The sequence below is a fragment of the Schistocerca piceifrons genome, chromosome 4 (assembly GCF_021461385.2).
Source record: "Schistocerca piceifrons isolate TAMUIC-IGC-003096 chromosome 4, iqSchPice1.1, whole genome shotgun sequence".
NCBI classification, from domain to species: Eukaryota; Metazoa; Arthropoda; class Insecta; order Orthoptera; family Acrididae; genus Schistocerca; species Schistocerca piceifrons.
In genome coordinates, this window is record NC_060141.1 from 761,468,985 (window position 1) to 761,488,308 (window position 19,324).

The 19,324-nt window shown below is 40.3% G+C and overlaps 1 protein-coding gene across 3 annotated transcripts in view; it reads right to left on the reverse strand.

Moving 5' to 3' along the window:
- LOC124795378 (uncharacterized protein F13E9.13, mitochondrial) overlaps nucleotides 1-19,324 on the reverse strand; it is a 55,171-nt gene that overhangs the window by 4,246 nt on the left and 31,601 nt on the right. For all 3 annotated transcript variants that reach the window (XM_047259387.1, XM_047259389.1, XM_047259388.1), the window contains exons 5-6: nucleotides 5,077-5,204; nucleotides 1,603-1,723 (exon numbers count right to left, since the gene is read on the reverse strand). In XM_047259387.1, the coding sequence (XP_047115343.1) occupies nucleotides 1,603-1,723; nucleotides 5,077-5,204 (249 nt within the window). The remainder of the gene's footprint in view (nucleotides 1-1,602; nucleotides 1,724-5,076; nucleotides 5,205-19,324) is intronic.

The window sequence follows — 19,324 nt, forward strand, 5'->3', positions numbered from 1 at the left end:
TGCAATAATAACTAAACATCTAAAATTGTATTTTCTTGTCTGTCTGTTACTGTTTGTAATAATTCTTATATATATATATTCTTTTTTTTTTTTAATTTATTAACAAGGTGGCTTGGGGGCACTACACAGGCTAAGACGTTTTGTCAACATACATTGGATAGAATCAACAGTGTCATATTAATTTGTAAGGTGCTTTGTCATGTGTAGTTCCAATGAAAGTGTAACGTTCTATGAGTTGGAGTGTGTAATGTCAGAAATCTGAATGTGGTAGGGCAGCTTAGATAATCTGAAAAATCTGTTTTGCCCATTTTGTCATTTGTGCACACAAACCACAAAACAAAACTATTTACAGGAGTTGTGAATCCTCATTTAGTGCACATCTGCAAAATTACAGTCATCAATATCAGCATCACAGAGAAATCTTAGAAGATGCTGCAGAGAAAGGAGGGAGGCAGATTAATGAATGTTCTGGAGGAAGTTGGGATTTATAATGGCTCCAAAGAGCACCTGATCTCTTACTTCTTGACAAAAGCAGTTTTAGTCCGCTAAGGTGAAATATCATGACTGATAATGTATTGTTGACTAGTAATTCTTAAATGTATATATGTTCCATGTTATGTTTTCTGTCCACATCGACAGGCATTGTATAGCCACAGTTGCATTTTTACCTGCATGCGAATGATACAAGTTTATACACCATGTTACATTTGTCATTGATTACAGCTGTCAACTCTATTGTAAGTATTCTCGCTGCAATGACATTTTGTGCTTTTAAACAGTTTGAATGCACAGCACTATAGCTGACTTAGGTAGCTATTGATTTATTTACAGACCATCAAGGGTGACAAAGCCTTCCAGGGACATTGTTATTTTTAACCTGTTTCTGTGTGGTAATTGACACCAAAACCTGTAAATGTGGGAATGTTAATGACTGTAAACTGGTTATATATACCATTGTTATCCTATTATGTTTCTCTTGCTGTGTTGTATTATTATGTTTTTAGATGTCTAACAATGGCACAAAGCCAAAATTACAGTAGAGCAATAAAAAAGTTAAAAGTTTAAAATGCTGTCATTTAAAGTTGCATAAAAATTCTTATTTCTACCTGTAAAAATCCCAACAAACAGCTGATCCCTCAAGGCACTTACCTTAAGACCATGAAATGATTACAAGCGTGTCTTACAAGCAAAACATTTTCTGCAGCATGTACCTTTTTGTGTACTTTACTATGCCAATAAATTAAGTGAAAGGAAGAATTTGAATCTTCACTCAGAATTTCTGTACTGGTCCAGAGCAGCTGCTTGGTTTAACAAATTTGGCGGAATATGGCTGCATTACAAAAAATGAGTCGAGTATGTGAATACTGTTGGGCTTCATTGTATGGTAATCACTTTTGAGAGAGAAACCATAAAAATGATAACAGTGAAGACAAAACATTCTCTGTTTGATAGTGATATGATTACACTTTGGGACATGCAGACACTCATCCTCATCCTTTAAGAAGTTATAAAATAGGGAGTAAGGGTGCAATTATATGTGAGTTGTCACTGTAACTAGAAAAACATTTGTATTACAATGGAGGCATAAAATTTGCAACTTACCTTCCGTCTTTCTTGAAATGTGAACCAACAATCAATCCATCAGAGGTCATATATTTCTTAACATTTTCATCTGTTACTCCAGAGCCAATTAATACTGGGCCTTTTGCCGACTGCTTTGCAGCTGAAATGTAAAATTCTAATATAATTCTGTGCTATGTAGACACTGCTCCATTTTAAGTAATGTTCTTAATCTGTTTGAATTCTGTTGCTGGTATACAAAGGAATTTAAAAGTGGCCATAACTTCTTTGTTAACTGTTTTACATAGTTGAGTTTGCACATATGGTTGCAGTAACCCTACACAAAATTGCTGCTCAGCATATTAACAATTAAAAGTGAAATTCTTTCATCACTTTGATACGATTTCATTGAAAGCATCAGCTGTGGACTGTTGTATCCACTTATTCACCACCACTGTCACCTAGTGTGAATCATTAAGTAGTTTCCCCAAAGACTGGTATAATTAATGACAAACAGGTACGAGTCAGAGAGCACCCGATCTCAGCTGTGCAGGGAACCAACGATCATCCAAACATTCTCTTTCAAAATCTTACGCAATCTCTTCCTCAAAATTGCTTCTGTCTCAAGGTACCACCTGACGTAAAGGATGTTGTATAGCTATCCGAGAAGGCAGCATCCTTTAGGCACCCTGTAAGAGACGAGTGGGCAGGACCCCACATTTCTTCTATTGTCTCTTTACTGTCCTATTTATATATCGAAGAAGCAATGACAAAAGTGAAAGAAAGGTTCATAAGTGAGACTGTTGTCATTAGCAATGACATGGCTGACATCAATAAAAATAAAGAATTTCAGGACCTGTGTAATGGAATGAGTAGTTGATCGAGCGCAAAATATAGATTGAGAATAAACCGAAGAAAGACTAAAGTAATGGGTAGAGGAAATGAAATTAATGATAACTTTAACGCCAAAATTAGAACAGTAGAGGCGAAAGAATACATCCCAGCTTTATACCCTTCCTAATGCAAGAACTTCATTCTTGATATTATATTCTTATTGATCCCATCCTTGTCACCAATGTAGGGTCCTGCCCACTCATTTCTTACAGGGTGCCTAAAGGGCACTGCCTTCTTGGATAGCTATACAGCAATTCAAGCAAATCACATTAATAGTTTTTATTGCAATAAAGAAGACTGACAATACTTAACTTTGGATTTACAACGAGTTGTCGCAAGCGATGAGCGACATGCAAATAAGTCAGTGTTCTTCACTATATACAGTGTCCATGAAAGCAATGGATATGAATCCCTAATAACTGCTCCACTAGTGTGCATCTTCTATTGTCCGGCCAAGGATTGCAGGAGCAGTGGTTATATTCCCTTCAGATAGGGGTCGCTCCTGTTTTGGAGTCATCCTAGTCAGCAGGCTATTGGCTGATGTCATCTCACAGCCTTCTCTGCTCTCGCATTCTTCATCTCTGTGCTGTCGCTTGTCGATATGCCGGAAAGGACACAGCTGAATTTTAGAAACTCAAGGCGTACGACACTCTTGTCTCCCCGAGGAACAGTCTCCGTGACTAGCTATGCCAACTGTATTCTCTTAACTTATTAGGCCTAGTAGTTCTCTCAACTGATTCTTTGTTTTCGGAGCACAAAGATTACAGTCATGTCATTACATTGGTACAATGTGTGCCCTATTGTCTTCAAATGCTTCAATCAGATCAGAACAGGCTTTCATCATATCACTCCTCAGATCAAGTGTCAACTGCCAAGGTACACACTTTGCACACAGTTTCTGATACCCCCCAAGCTTTCCACACTTTCCGTAAGCATGGTTCCACTGTCTGTGCACATAATCTCATCCACTAGTTGACAATTTAAGTCAGCAGTTCTATTTCATGATTTCACAAGGCACTGTTTGTCTTACCCCTTGTGTAAACTTCTTTGTGTAATTGTGCACATTGCTTTTATCATTGGTAACATCTCTGTACATATTCTGCCTTCAGTGGGCAACTGACAGCCTTCAGCATTTGTTTGCAAAAAAACTCAGAGACGCCACTTTGTTTCTGATTTGAACTGTTATTCATCTGCAAATAAAATTCAAAAAAAGTGTTCTTACACATGAAAAAACCATACAATAATTTGTGTAGTTTTAACAGCCTACATCTTTTACTAAAGAAGTTATGACCATTTTTTTAAATTGCTTTTTGGGCATCCTCAAAGAAATCGGGTTTATTTGTTGACATTGAGCCTAATATATTCTCACTGTGAACTATCTGTTCAGGATCCTCAAATGTGAATGCATTTTAAAATGCAGTATTGAGTTTTTCATCTTTACCTCATGCCTTCAATTTCAGCACCAGACTGATCCACAAGAGACGTGATGGAAGGTTTTGACCCTTTCGTAAGCTTTACATAGGTCCAGAACCACATACAGGTTATGACAGTGAAAATAGTTGTAGCTTGCGTGGATAGCCCTTCTCACTAATGCTACTAATTTTTCTTTTTCATTTCCCCTGTAGTATACTGTTTTGTAGGGAATGTAGCAGTTTTGTTTCCACATCATTAAGCCATGTTGGGTATCTGCTATCATTCCACACCTTGCTTGTTGCTTATTTATTTACAGTGCAATTTATGATGTGTTTGAGCTTTAGTTACAGTTCTGCATTTGATAGATTTGAACTAATTGTTCATTGTTCATGTTTTAAGTGGGACCCTAGAGACTGTCTATCACTCCTACCAAAGAGCAATTCTCTCCTGATCTTTTTTTATTAATGTTTTTCCTTTGGTGACCATTGTTACTTTAATAGAGCCATGATCACTAATCCATGTCCTGCATACAGTAGACTTAACTCTTAACATTCCTTCCATTTGATAGCCACCCTAGCAGTTGAAGCTGGCAGCAGTGGATTTAGCTGAATCAATATTTACAGTATACCCTTGACTCACTGATTTTAAGTCCTATACGTAACAATCTTGCCCCATGCTTGTGGTTTTGATTTATATGTGAAGATCATGTTCAGTCTGTCCTATGCATACCTGTTACTCAGACAGACAGTAAAAGTTCTGAAAACATTATGGTCACATGACACACTGAACTGTTTGATTTATTGATGTGAAAGGTATTTTATCTCTCTAGCATAGTGGGTAAAACTAACTTACCAAATATATTTTGAGAAATCAGTTTTCAATAACAACTTCATTTTCATTTAACTGATACGTGGAAACTTCTGCAGACTGCCGCAAATTCCATACAAATTTATATGTAGTGATGACAGTGAGAAATGTTCCCAGAAAATCTACTCTACCGAGTCAAAATGTGACTGAACAAATGTTCATGAAATCCAATGCAGTCACAACAAGTTAATGGAACAGTTTTCTTCACTACTCAAAGCAAACTACAAAGCACCTTCTTCATTCAGGTATTTGAAAGCAACATGCATCTCTTTTATAATTTCATACACATACTTATTTTATTCTTTAAAAATAACTTGTTGGAAACAGGAAAACTTAACTTACCTTTAAAGTGATCATCATCAACTGGTTCTCCAGTAGCAGAACCTGTTATGATGACACCATCAGACATGAAAAATTCTGCTGCTTTAATAGTCTCATCAAGACTTATATCTGCTGTTATGGCATGAGCACTGCAGTAAAAGATGTACTTTAATAAGATTTTACACTTTTATTTGTGTAAACAGAAGTAAAATGCACTGTCATAATTCATATAATTGTTCAAACATTAAAAAACATAGTTGTTAGTAAAATAAAATAATTATCACCAAACTAAAGCCATGCACAGCTGTGTTTCTTATATATTACTTGACCCAGGGTGAAAAAGCTGCTATATTACACTATCTGAAAATTTCCAACATACCGTACAAAATCAACTGAAACAACATTACACTTACAGATAAATAATATGGACTGCGACGTGGAAACTTCCTGATTTTGTAAAACAGAAAGTATTGGTGATATTAATTTAATTCTCTTTTCTCTACATAAAGGTACATTTAAAGTGGCCTCCATTCTGCTCAATGAATTTGGAGAGTCAAAATCAGAAGTTTTGGTCCACTTGTCCAGCATGTCTCTGTCTATGTTGCCAATAGCAGCATGAATATTATGCATCTCACCCAGGGTCTGTGAGCGACCGGTATACACCAAAGATTTAAGATAGCCCCATAAGAAAACGTTACAGGGAGGGTAAATCTGGCAACCATGCTGGCCACTGAAGTTTGCTCCTCAAAGAGATGAAACAGTTGGGGAAGTGTTCATGCAAGAGTGTCACCGATGTTCATGCCGTGTGAGCCATGGGGCTGTCCTGTTTGAACCATTTCTTCAAACTTGAGAAGAAAAAAAAACCTCAATCATCTGAAAATAACATTTAGAAGGGACTGTAACTGCCCTATCATTCTCTTTAAAAACTGTGGGCCAGTAACGCCAATTTTTGATAATGCACACCAAACAGTCACATGTTCTGTATTGTAGGATTTTTTCATGAAACAAAATTGTGTGGATTAAATGTGCCCACCACTGCCAGTTTGTATGGATGAAATTTCAAATTTTCATGAAGAGTTCATCTTGCTGTGTGATCCGAAACCGCAAGAGCAGCTGCAAGTTTGTGTGCAGATTGTGTGGAGGAATTCAAAATTGCCAGCCTTATTTTTTCAAAGTTTTCTGGTGCCCTCGTGGTTCTCGAAGGTCCTGTTTTCTTTTTATACACACTGTCAGTATCCATATACATGTTTACTCACTTTTCTATACACTACCAGTACTCATAAACATGTCCACCCGCATAATAATCGAGCTGCAATAAGGAACACAGCCAGCAGGCACGATATTAAACCATTCCCTGAATGCGCGCTGTGTTGCGTTGATCGAATGGCCATTTGAAAAGTAAGTCGCCATGGCGAACACACACCCCTCTCTCACCCACTGCATAATCACAACTAAACTAACCTTCAAAAAAATGTTAGGTCCCAGCCTTTTGAATGCTTTCAACGCCACACAACAATGAATAACAGCCACTGTGTGGTGTGCATTTCAAATGAGAAAGTTCCAGTATTGCGCCCTGTACAAAGCATATTATCAGTCACTATTATTTATTATCATTTTTCAAATAAATCTGTTGTTGAGATCTTCTGATGTTGTTTATGATTTGAAATAATATGAAACTTGTTTCATCTTTTCACTAATCTTATTATGTCTCTATAGTTATGTTGCAATCAGGTTTTATTATTATATGTTGAAATTAGCAGGAGCTGGGATATTAGTTTCATTACATTTTCGTATTCATGCCTGAAAAATCACCACCCCATTTAGTGGCTGGGAAATATAGAAGTAAGAAAATCAAAATATACAGAAAAGATATATTGCTACTCACTGTAAAGATGACATGTTGAGTTACTGACAGGCACAACAAAAAGACACTTATGCATTAGCTTTGAGCCAAAGCCTTTATCAGAAAAGGAAACACACACACATTCACACAAGCAAGCACATCTCACACACCCATGATCGCCATCTTCAGCAGCTCAAACTGACACGCCAGTCCAATCTACTGGACATGGTGGTCATGTGTACGTGGGGTGCACTGGTCTGAGCTGCTCGAAATGGCAACCATGTGTGCATGCACAGTGTATGTGCGGGTGGATATGTGTGTGTGTGCGCGAGTGTATACCTGTCCTTTTTTCCCCCTAAGGTAAGTCTTTCTGCTCCCAGGATTGGAATGACTCCTTACCCTCTCCCTTAAAACCCACATCCTTTTGTCTTTCCCTCTCCTTCCCTCTTTCCTGATGAAGCAACCGTTTGTTACGAAAGCTTGAATTTTGTGTGTATGTTTGTGTGTCTATCGACCTGCCAGCGCTTTTGTTTGGTAAGTCTCATCATCTTTGTTATATAATAGAGGGAAACATTCCACGTGGGAAAAATATATCTAAAAACAAAGATGATGAGACTTACCAAACAAAAGCGCTGGCAGGTCGATAGACACACAAACGAACACAAACATACACACAAAATTCTAGCTTTCGCAACCAACGGTTGCTTCCTCAGGAAAGAGGGAAGGAGAGGGAAAGACGAAAGGATGTGGGTTTTAAGGGAGAGGGTAAGGAATCATTCCAATCCCGGGAGCGGAAAGACTTACCTTAGGGGGAAAAAAGGATGGGTATACACTCGCACACACACACATATCCATCCGCACATACACAGACACAAGCAGACATTTGTAAAGGCAAAGAGTTTGGGCAGAGATGTCAGTCGAGGCGGAAGTACAGAGGCAAATATGTTGTTGAAAGGCAGGTGAGGTATGAGCGGCGGCAACTTGAAATTAGAAATTAGCGGAGGTTGAGGCCTGGCGGATAACGAGAAGAGAGGATATACTGAAGGGCAAGTTCCCATCTCCGGAGTTCTGACAGGTTGGTGTTAGTGGGAAGTATTCAGATAACCCGGACGGTGTAACACTGTGCCAAGATGTGCTGGCCGCGCACCAAGGCGTGTTTAGCCACAGGGTAATCCTCATTACCAACAAACACTGTCTGCCTGTGGCCATTCATGCGAATGGACAGTTTGTTGCTGGTCATTCCCACATAGAAAGCTTCACAGTGTAGGCAGGTCAGTTGGTAAATCACGTGGGTGCTTTCACGCGTGGCTCTGCCTTTGATCGTGTACACCTTCCGGGTTACAGGACTGGAGTAGGTGGTGGTGGGAGGGTGCATGGGACAGGTTTTACACCGGGGGCGGTTACAAGGGTAGGAGCCAGAGGGTAGGGGAGGTGGTTTGGGGATTTCATAGGGATGAACTAAGAGGTTACGAAGGTTAGGTGGACGGCGGAAAGACACTCTTGGTGGAGTGGGAAGGATTTCATGAAGGATTTATCTCATTTCAGGGCAGGATTTGAGGAAGTCATATCCCTGCTGGAGAGCCACATTCAGAGTCTGATCCAGTCCCAGAAAGTATCCTGTCACAAGTGGGGCACTTTTGGGGTTCTTCTGTGGGAGGTTCTGGGTTTGAGGAGATGAGGAAGTGGCTCTGGTTATTTGCTTCTGTACCAGGTCTGGAGGGTAGTTGCGGGATGCGAAAGCTGTTTTCAGGTTGTTGGTGTAATTGTTCAGGGATTCCGGACTGGAGCAGATTCGTTTGCCACGAAGACCTAGGCTGTAGGAAAGGGACCGTTTGATGTGGAATGGGTGGCAGCTGTCATAATGGAGGTACTGTTGCTTGTTGGTGGGTTTGATGTGGACGGACGTGTGAAGCTGGCCATTGGACAGGTGGAGGTCCGCGTCAAGGAAAGTGGCATGGGATTTGGAGTAGGACCAGGTGACTCTGATGGAACCAACCTCAACATCTTGGCACAGTGTTACACCGTCCAGGTTATCTGGATACTTCCCACTAACACCAACCTGTCAGAACTCCGGAGATGGGAACTTGCCCTTCAGTATATCCTCTCTTCTCGTTATCCCCCAGGCCTCAATCTCCGCTAATTTCAATTTGCCGCCGCTCATACCTCACCTGTCTTTCAACAACATCTTTGCCTCTGTACTTCCGCCTCGACTGACATCTCTGCCCAAACTCTTTGCCTTTACAAATGTCTGCTTGTGTCTGTGTATGTGCGGATGGATATGTGTGTGTGTGTGTGTGTGCGCGCGAGTGTATACCTGTCCTTTTTTCCCCGTAAGGTAAGCCTTTCCGCTCCCAGGATTGGAATGACTCCTTACCCTCTCCCTTAAAACCCACATCCTTTCGTCTTTCCCTCTCCTTCCCTCTTTCATGATGAAGCAACCGTTTGTTGCGAAAGCTTGAATTTTGTGTGTATGTTTGTGTTTGTTTGTGTGTCTATCGACCTGCCAGCACTTTCATTTGGTAAGTCACATCATCTTTGTTTTTTTTTTGTTTTTTTTTTAATATATATATGTGTTTCCTTCCCTGATGAAGGCTTTGGCTGAAAGCTAATGTGTAAGAGTCTTTTGGTTTGCCTGTCTGCAACTCATCGTGTTATCTTTATGGTGAGTGGCCATCTATGTTTTCCATATATTGTTGATATTCCAATCTGGAGTTTCCACTGTCCTCAGGTTTTATCACACCACTCTTCCATTATTGTAGGTTAGGTAAGCCAATTAGAGTGGTAGAATGACTGCAGCTGCCAAAAAGTTGCATTTTTTGCCCTATAGTGTTTCATGGCTTTGTCATAGACTGTGACGTTACTGTAAGGTAACATATTTCCATTGTTAGCACATGAGGTTGTAAATTTCACTGTTACTGTACAGTATTCACACTATATCATTGATAGTAGCTTTATATTTAAAACATTTCTGGATAAATGTGAATGTGTTTTCTAAATTTTTCTTGTATTCTGCTCACTGCAAACATACATAAAGTTGCACCTGCACTGCAGGTGTTTCAATATGGCTGCAGAACAATCATCCTCTGTAAAAACAACTGTTCAAAGCTGATGTCCTGTTGGGTGATCACCACATTGGTATAACAACTTCAAAATCACCTCTGTTGATATAAAAATATTTCCATATATTGTCTTTCCATTTCAGCTGAATATGACAGCAATATTCTATTAAATTTCATTCAACTTCATGTTTTAGTATGGATGATATCATTTTTGTAACTTATTGTTTACTTCCCCCACTGATCAGAGTTTTTGTATCCTAAGCGTAGTCTCACCTAGCCAGGAACACAATGCCATTCAACATTTCTGTCGTCAAACACAGCCCCCCCCCTCCCCCCCCCCCTCTCTCTCTCTCTCTCTCTCTCTCTCTCTCTCTCTCTCTCTCTCTCTCTCACACACACACACACACACACACACACACACACTCACACACACACAAAAAGTATTATTTTTTGTAGTTTCCTTCTTGAACCCAGCTGGAAAACACTTGAGCACTTGACACAACAAGAGGATATCCACCCTGATCATCATACATCCCCCCCGTGAACCATGGACCTTGCCGTTGGTGGGGAGGCTTGCGTGCCTCAACGATACAGATAGCCGTACCGCAGGTGCAACCACAATGGAGGGGTATCTGTTGAGAGGCCAGACAAACGTGTGGTTCCTGAAGAGGGGCAGCAGCCTTTTCAGTAGTTGCAGGGGCAACAGTCTGGATGATTGACTGATCTGGCCGTGTAACATTAACCAAAACGGCCTTGCTGTGCTGGTACTGCGAACGGCTGAAAGCAAGGGGAAACTACAGCCGTAATTTTTCCCGAAGGCATGCAGCTTTACTGTATGATTAAATGATGATGGCGTCCTTTTGGGTATAATATTCCGGAGGTAAAATAGTCCCCCATTTGGATCTCCGGTTGGAGACTACTCAAGAGGTCGTCATTATCAGAAGAAAGAATACTGGCGTTCTACGGATCGGAGCATGGAATGTCAGATCCCTTAATCAGGCAGGTAGGATAGAAAATTTAAAAAGGAAAATGGATAGGTTAAAGTTAGATATAGTGGGAATTAGTGAAGTTCGGTGGCAGGAGGAACAAGACTTTTGGTCAGGTGAATACAGGGTTATAAATACAAAATGAAATAGGGGTAATGCAGGAGTAGGTTTAATAATGAATAAAAAAATAGGAGTACGGGTAAGCATAGTGAATGCATTATTGCGGCCAAGATAGACACTAAGCCCACGTCTACTACAGTAGTATAAGTTTATATGTCACCTAGCTCTGCAGATGATGATGGAATGTATGAGGAGATAAAAGAAATTATTCAGGTGGTGAAGGGAGACGAAAATTTAATAGTCATGGGTGACTGGAATTCGAGAGTAGGGAAAGGGAGAGAAGGAAACATAGTAGGTGAATATGGATTGGGGCTAAGAAATGAAAGAGGAAGCCGCCTGGTAGAATTTTGCGCAGAGCATAACTTAATCATAGCTAACACTTGGTTCAAGAATCATGAAAGAAGGTTGTATACCTGGAAGAATCCTGGAGATACTAAAAGGTATCAGATAGATTACATAATGGTAAGACAGAGATTTAGGAACCAGGTTTTAAATTGTAAGACATTTCCAGGGGCAGATGTGCATTCTGACCACAATCTATTGGTTATGAACTGCAGATTGAAACTGAAGAAACTGCAAAAAGGCAGGAATTTAAGGAGATGGGACCTGGATAAACTGAAAGAACCAGAGGTTGTAGGGAGTTTCAGGGAGAGCATAAGGGAACAATTGACACGAATGGGGGAAAGAAATAAAGTAGACGAAGAATGGGTAGCTTTGAGGGATGAAGTAGTGAAGGCAGCAGAGGATCAAGTAGGTAAAAAGACGAGGGCTAATAGAAATCCTTGGGCAACAGAAGAAATACTGAATTTAATTGACAAAAGGAGAAAATATAAAAATGCAGTAAATGAAGCAGGCAAAAAGGAATACAAACGTCTCAAAAATGAGAACGACAGGAAGTGCAAAATGGCTAAGCAGGGATGGCTAGAGGACAAATGTAAGGATGTAGAGGCTTATCTCACTAGGGGTAAGATAGATACTGCCTACAGGAAAATTAAAGAGATCTTTGGAGAAAGGAGAACCACTTGCATGAATATCAAGAGCTTTGAGGGAAAGCCAGTTCTAAGCAAAGAAGGGAAAGCAGAAACGTGGAAGGAGTATATAGAGGGTCTATACAAGGGCGATGTACTTGAGGACATTATTATGGAAATGGAAGAGGATGTAGATGAAGATGAAATGGGAGATATGATACTGCGTGAAGAGTTTGACAGAGCACTGAAAGACCTGAGTCGAAACAAGGGCCCCGGAGTGGACAACATTCCATTAGAACTAAGGACAGCCTTAGGAGAGCCAGTCCTGACAAAACTCTACCATCTGGTGAGCAAGATGTATGAGACAGGCGAAATACCCTCAGACTTCAAGAAGAATATGATAATTCCAATCCCAAAGAAAGCAGGTGTTGACAGATGTGAAAATTACCGAACTATCAGTTTAATAAGTCGCAGTTGCAGAATACTAATGTGAATTCTTTACAGACGAATGGAAAAACTGATAGAAGCCAACCTTGGGGAAGATCAGTTTGGATTCCGTAGAAATGTTGGAACATGTGAGGCAATACTGACCCTACGACTTATCTTAGAAGAAAGATTAAGGAAAGGCAAACCTACGTTTCTAGCATTTGTAGACTTAGAGAAAGCTTTTGACAATGTTGATTGGAATATTCTCTTTCAAAATCTGAAGGTGGCAGGGATAAAACACAGGGAGCGAAAGGCTATTTACAATTTGTACAGAAAGCAGATGGCAGTTATAAGAGTCAAGGGGTATGAAAGGGAAGCAGTGGTTGGGAAGGGAGTGAGACAGGGTTGTAGCCTCTCCCCGATGTTATTCAATCTGTATATTGAGCAAGCAATAAAGGAAACAAAAGAAAAGTTCGGAGTAGGTATTGAAATCCATGGAGAAGAAATAAAAACTTTGAGGTTCGCCAATGACATTGTAATTCTGTCAGAGACAGCAAAGGACTTGGAAGAGCAGCTGAACGGAATAGACAGTGTCTTGAAAGGCAGATATAAGATGAACATCAACAAAAGCAAAATGAGGATAATGGGATGTAGTCAAATTAAGTCGGGTGATGCTGAGGGAATTAGATTAGGAAATGACACACTTAAAGTAGTAAAGGAGTTTTGCTATTTGGGGAGCAAAATAACTGATGATGGTCGAAGTAGAGAGGATATAAAATGTAGACTGGCAATGGCAAGGAAAGCGTTCCTGAAGAAGAAAAATATGTTAACATCATGTATAGATTTAAATGTTGGAAAGTCGTTTCTGAAAGTATTTGTATGGAGTGTAGCCACGTATGGAAGTGGAACATGGACGATAAATAGTTTAGACAAGAAGAGAATAAAAGCTTTCAAAATGTGGTGCTACAGAAGAATGCTGAAGATTAGATGGGTAGATCACATAACTAATGAGGAGGTATTGAATAGAATTGGGGAGAAGAGGAGCTTGTGGCACAACTTGACTAGAAGAAGGGATCGGTTGGTATAACATGTTCTGAGACATCGAGGGATCACCAATTTAGTATTGGAGGACAGCGTGGAGGGTAAAAATCGTAGAGGGAGACCAAGAGATGAGTACACTAAGCAGATTCAGAAGGATGTGGGCTGCAGTAGGTACTGGGAGATGAAGAAGCTTGCACAGGATAGAGTAGCATGGGGAGCTGCATCAAACCAGTCTCAGGACTGAAGACCACAACAACAACAACATACATCTCAAAAGCAGTGTCCCTCTAGTACTCTCTCCCTAGCCAGTGTTCTGCATACCACTCGCAGTCTCCATTCCTGTCTAACAAACTCATCCTAGCCTCTTTCCTTAACTTCCCAATCTCAGCACATTTCACACACACACACACACACACACACACACACACACACACACACACTACCAGAAGTACAGTCATAATCAAACACCTCACAGTCCCAGCCCCAGTTTGGTCATAAAATTACCAGAATCTCTCTCAACTCTGAAGACTTTAATTCTAACAAAATGTCTAACATTCAGCCCCACTTATAAATTTAACCATTCTACCCCAATTTAAAATCTTCTTCCATTTACCCTGCAAATGTCTCTTGCTTACACTGTACCAAACCACAAGCAGCTAAGTGATCTGTAACCCTGCTGGGTACAGTTCCAACGCCACGAATCCTCACCCTACTCCCCAAAACTATCCTCTGCAGGTATTCCAGGGATTCTTCAGTTCAGTACTGCGTCACAGTCATTCCAGAGAAGCGTCTCTGAAACCTTTAACCTAACTATATCTGACTTTTGTGTCATTTGTGACATGAAAACAAACTTCTCTATTATCATCATTCCAGATGACAAATGTTCCACAGTAGTGGTACTTGAACACAGGTAGGAAATGTGTGGCAGAGGAGCAGCATCTAAACTCATACACATTGACGCAAAAAAATGTTCATCATGACCTCATTTTCTGTATCCCAACCAAGCTGCATAAAATTGTCAATACTCTAAACTCCTGATAAGATCTCAGAGCTGACTCAGTAGAACTCCTTAATACCCCTGTCACTCTGTGACATGCTCCAAAGTCCCCATGAATGCACACATTTGGTCGTTTTGTGAACTCAGTAATGTCCATGGTGCCTTCATCGTATTCCACATCAACCCTGATGCCAATAGAAAGAATTTTGGCAATTGTTTCTCCAAATGTTAGAGAAGTTGAACTCAAATCATCAGGAAACCGAAGCCAGGATAAATCATTCATTGGGAAACTGAAGCAACTGATGGTAACTTTGTGATACAAATCATGCAGTGATTGCAATAAACTGCAAAAGCTCTAACACATTGGCATCTCTGACCTCTCATGCAGTGCCTCCCCTTCTACACTAAAGTTTTTTTTTTTTTTTTTTTTTTTTTTTACACTGACACATGCATACAGCTCCACTGCACTTGAAACCTATCTCCCCAGTGCCCACTTACATGGGTTATGCTTTCGTCCTGTTTCAGTTCAGAAGTCCATTTCTCCCTGTGGTCTTTACAAACATCTTTTTTTCCTATCAGTCTCTTGTTTTGGTCATTCACTGCCCATTCAAAGGACATGGTTGAGCCATTTTTGGCTTTTGACATTAAAAAATACCTAGCAAATAACATACATCTACCACTTTGAGAACACACAAATATATCTCTAGCTCCTTTTCACCTGAAATCTTCTCTGCTAATTGTCATCCAACAACTACCAACATCAACAACAAAGACATGTGACCTCTGCCCCCTTGTTACCTAATATCATGCAGGCCCTGAATTAAGATCATTGTTCTGTAATATCCTTCCAACACTTCTAGGGTTGCCTACATTTACCCTCCTAACCTTCATAATATCTTTGTCCAACTCTATGACATTCTCAGACCACCATCTGTATGCCAAGCTCCCTGCTTCTGAAATGGTTCTCATTGTAAAACTTGTTCCATGCACTCATCCACTACCACCTACTCCAGCCCACTACTAGCAAAACATACATTAAAGTCAGAGCCACATGCAAAGGCAATTAAGTCATTTAACAACTCATGTGTAAATACCCCCACCTTACTGGCACGAACAGACAAATGGTTCCCAATGTGAGCATCCAATATGCAGTTAAAGTGCATGCTGTACAGCTTGATTTAAGAGACTCAAGTGCCTGCTGTACTCCATAAACCATTTGGATCCTCTCACCCAGCACCAATATTCCTGACCTCTCCAGATAAGTATGTGCCCTCCAACATACCCTCTCATTTAACCAACTCCTGGACTCAATCTACATTAGTCTACACTTCTCTTATTTTCTCCTTGAGTGTTCGTTAGAAATTTTATTTATTTTTTTAATTACTATATCATAAATTCTAGTCCATTAATATCTAATAAGAAATCCTAATATGAAATCAGTGTTATCAGCAGATAATTGAGACATAACCATAAATGGCAGTTATTTGGCTTGACCTACATGGTGCTGGGTATGGCATTTCATGGAACTATCTCTGCTTATTTCATGTGCATGTTGTGATCCCCGCGGCAAAACAGATGCTACCAGCATAATTCAACAAACTTATATATGCTGGCTGATGAACCCTTAGTGGTATCATTGTCTCAGCTGGTAATGTCACCTGATTGGTCTGTTCCACTACCCCTGCATAGGCATCATGGAAGGCGGGGGGGAGTGAGATGGCATGACAGGACGAACGGTGTCAAGCCTACTGCTCTGCACATCTGCCCTCTGGATGTGTCTAGGTGCTTCATTCTGTTGGTGTGGACTCACGGTTGACTGTGGTCAAAAGGACAGGAGTCCACTTCCATGAGAGGCTATAGATGCTTGTGGGAGACCTTTCCTCAGCACTGTACTAGAGAACAACAGTGAGGATGGACCTTACATCAACACAAGGCAGGCACAGATGGAGTGGCCTATGCCAGCTGGTACACTGAGCAACAATCGTAGCTGGCGGCTGGATGGGTGCTGTCTCTCAGTTGTCCTGGGTGTCTGCTCTGCACGGTGTCATGGCTCAAAGTGATTCCTGTGGCAGATTATGTGGTTCAGACCAGCAGCAATTTTGGGCATTTTATGCTCTCTGTTTCGAATGATGACACCCTGCATCCATCAGGGTGCGCAGCTCAGCATATGGCACCAGACACAGGAACCTAATCAACAATACTGGCTGGTGCACACTCTTTGAGCCCACTGAGCCAGGCACAGGAGATCAACAGCATGCAGTGCCCAAACCCATTGTAGCTGTACTACTGAGATGCTGCCATTCACTAGGGTAGACTGCTAGGTGGCGAAGAAGCTTGTCAGGGCAGAAGAGTCAAGTGAGTAACATCTGTTTAGTAGTGTCAACTTGCAGAGAATAATGAACTGAGAGGATCAATCAAAAAAGATGTAGAATATGTGCATATGAAGATAAAGCAGCGTAGCAAAGTGTGAGGCCTTAAGGCTCCTCTGGAACAAGAGCTGAGGTGGAAGATGTATCCTGTGACTACTTATCATTCACCCCTCTGAATCAGTGCTAGGATATGACATAAAGAAAAAATTATTCAATTTATTATGAGTGATAAGGATAATTAACACAGATTTCAGGTGTAGGGAGGTAAGATTTGAGATTCATGTCTGAACCAGTGTGGAGCATTCAGAGGAATACCAAGTAGGTTCCTGTCTTGTGGAGATCATATAAAAGTTCATGAATAGCAGAGACCCAAGGATGAGTCTGTGTAATTTGCAGTTGTCTTCAAATTACTGAAGACTCACTGCGCAGGATAATATTTCTGGCAGTTTGGGGTTGAACATGGGTGAAAATCTGTGTATTGCTACTAATATTGCCTTGTAGATACTGTATACAGTGGGAGAGGAGGGTTGTACATAAACATATTTGTCAATAAATGCTTATCCACTTTTTAGTCAACCTTGGTACCATCAATATATATTGGACTAAAGATTGTGTAGTCATAGAGGACCAAATACAACCTACAACAATGAATATTGATCTCTGATGCCACAGTGGAAATTAATTCATATTACAGGATGAGGAAAAGGCTAAAGATGGAGCTCTCATCTGCGGGGTACACTGGTAGGCAAGTTATCATGGGGGCAAAGAACAGTTCCCATTGCATGTCTTTTAGACCAACCACTGCTGTTCACCCTGTTTTCAAATGATTCATAAGAAGATAGATGTTGGGTTTTTGAAAAAGTGTCATATAACAGGGATGTTATGACCTAAAATAAATTTTACCCACATAATTATTTAATAGTTGTTGGTGGCATATCTTTAAAGGTGTAACATCTGCTTCAACAGGAAGACATTTAATAGGGCTTATGTGTAAAGCTCCAATCTCAAGATGGACTCACTCACGTTGCACAGGGTCTAATAGGTCTAAAACAGAAGGAGCTGATGCCCCATAAGCAACACATCCATATTGTTATCAAGTTAACAAACAACTGGTAAAATTTTACTCTTCCTGAAAAAAATGTTTCCAATGAATTATAGGATGTTTAATTTCCCCCATACAGTCTGTCTGTCTTTAGCAATTTTATGTGAGGTAACCATGTCAATTTGTGATCAAACGGAGTCCTAAAAAGTTGAAGTCATAACACTTAGTGAGGGTTCAAAGATACGAATTAATAATTCGGGAATTCATAAAACACCTGCCCCATAAAAGCTCATATAACTGAGAAATCATGGCTAGTTGGTAGGCAGTCAAGTTTAAGTTATGTTATCGATGTTAGTCGGAGTCTTGAACCTATTCTGGATTCATTGGTTTGGATTTTTTGTTAGCGGTGCTCCTGAAGCATCATGTGGCAGAGAAAGAATGCCTTATAATTAAACTGTATTATCGCAAGTAGCCACAGACTCTACAGTGCCATTCGTCGCACCATGGAGCACCTCTGTGACAAAGGTCCATGACGATGGTCAACGCTGAACTAAGAGTGTTGAATTAAGTAAAGGAAGATGCCGTCAATAGCCTTGGAACGGTTCTGTCATGCCTGTATTACTAACAAATTGTAACTTGAGTTGTGAATTCAAGTCCGTTTGTAATATGGCAAATAAAACCAGATAATCTTCCCGAACAACTGAATAGTTCTTCTTTGTAAAAAGGAATTTTCAGAAAGAACTTCTGGAAAAAGAGGAATTTCTGCCAGCTGAATGTAAAAGTGGGCATCAAGACAGCAGAACACTTACAACTTCCAGCCATTGACTACACAGGTATTATTCATAGTGTGGTGGGTGGATCAATTTTTGCAAAACCCGGGATTTTGTAAGTGAAAAATTATACCCATGATTTTGGGCCCTTTCACCATGTCACCTGCATAGCCATTTGAAGATGATGTCTGCAGAATGTAACAACATAGAACTACAGCACAAACAGAAGTTATCATAAAAGGCCGAAGATATACTGGGTTCTGCAACAGTGGCAATGCAGTTTATGGCAACTGCAAAGAGAGTAGCACTCGAAACTGTGCCCTGTGGAACCTCGTTTTACTGTACATGTTGATTACAAATGGCCATAGCAACTCTAACTAGAAAATAATGATGGAATAAGACGTTTTTTATTAATCTTGATAGAGTGCCTTAGAAGCCCCACCCACGTAATGGAACTAAGATACTGTGCCACCACATTATCTCATTAACCATTTTTTAATTGAGAAAAATCACTGCCAGACTTCATCAAAGCACAAAGGTCTCTCTGATGGTGGACCCTAGTCATAAAGATAGTCAATTGTGGATGTGCACCTTTGACATCCACTTTAAAATGTTGAAAGCAAATTTCTTGTTTCCAGACACAAAAAA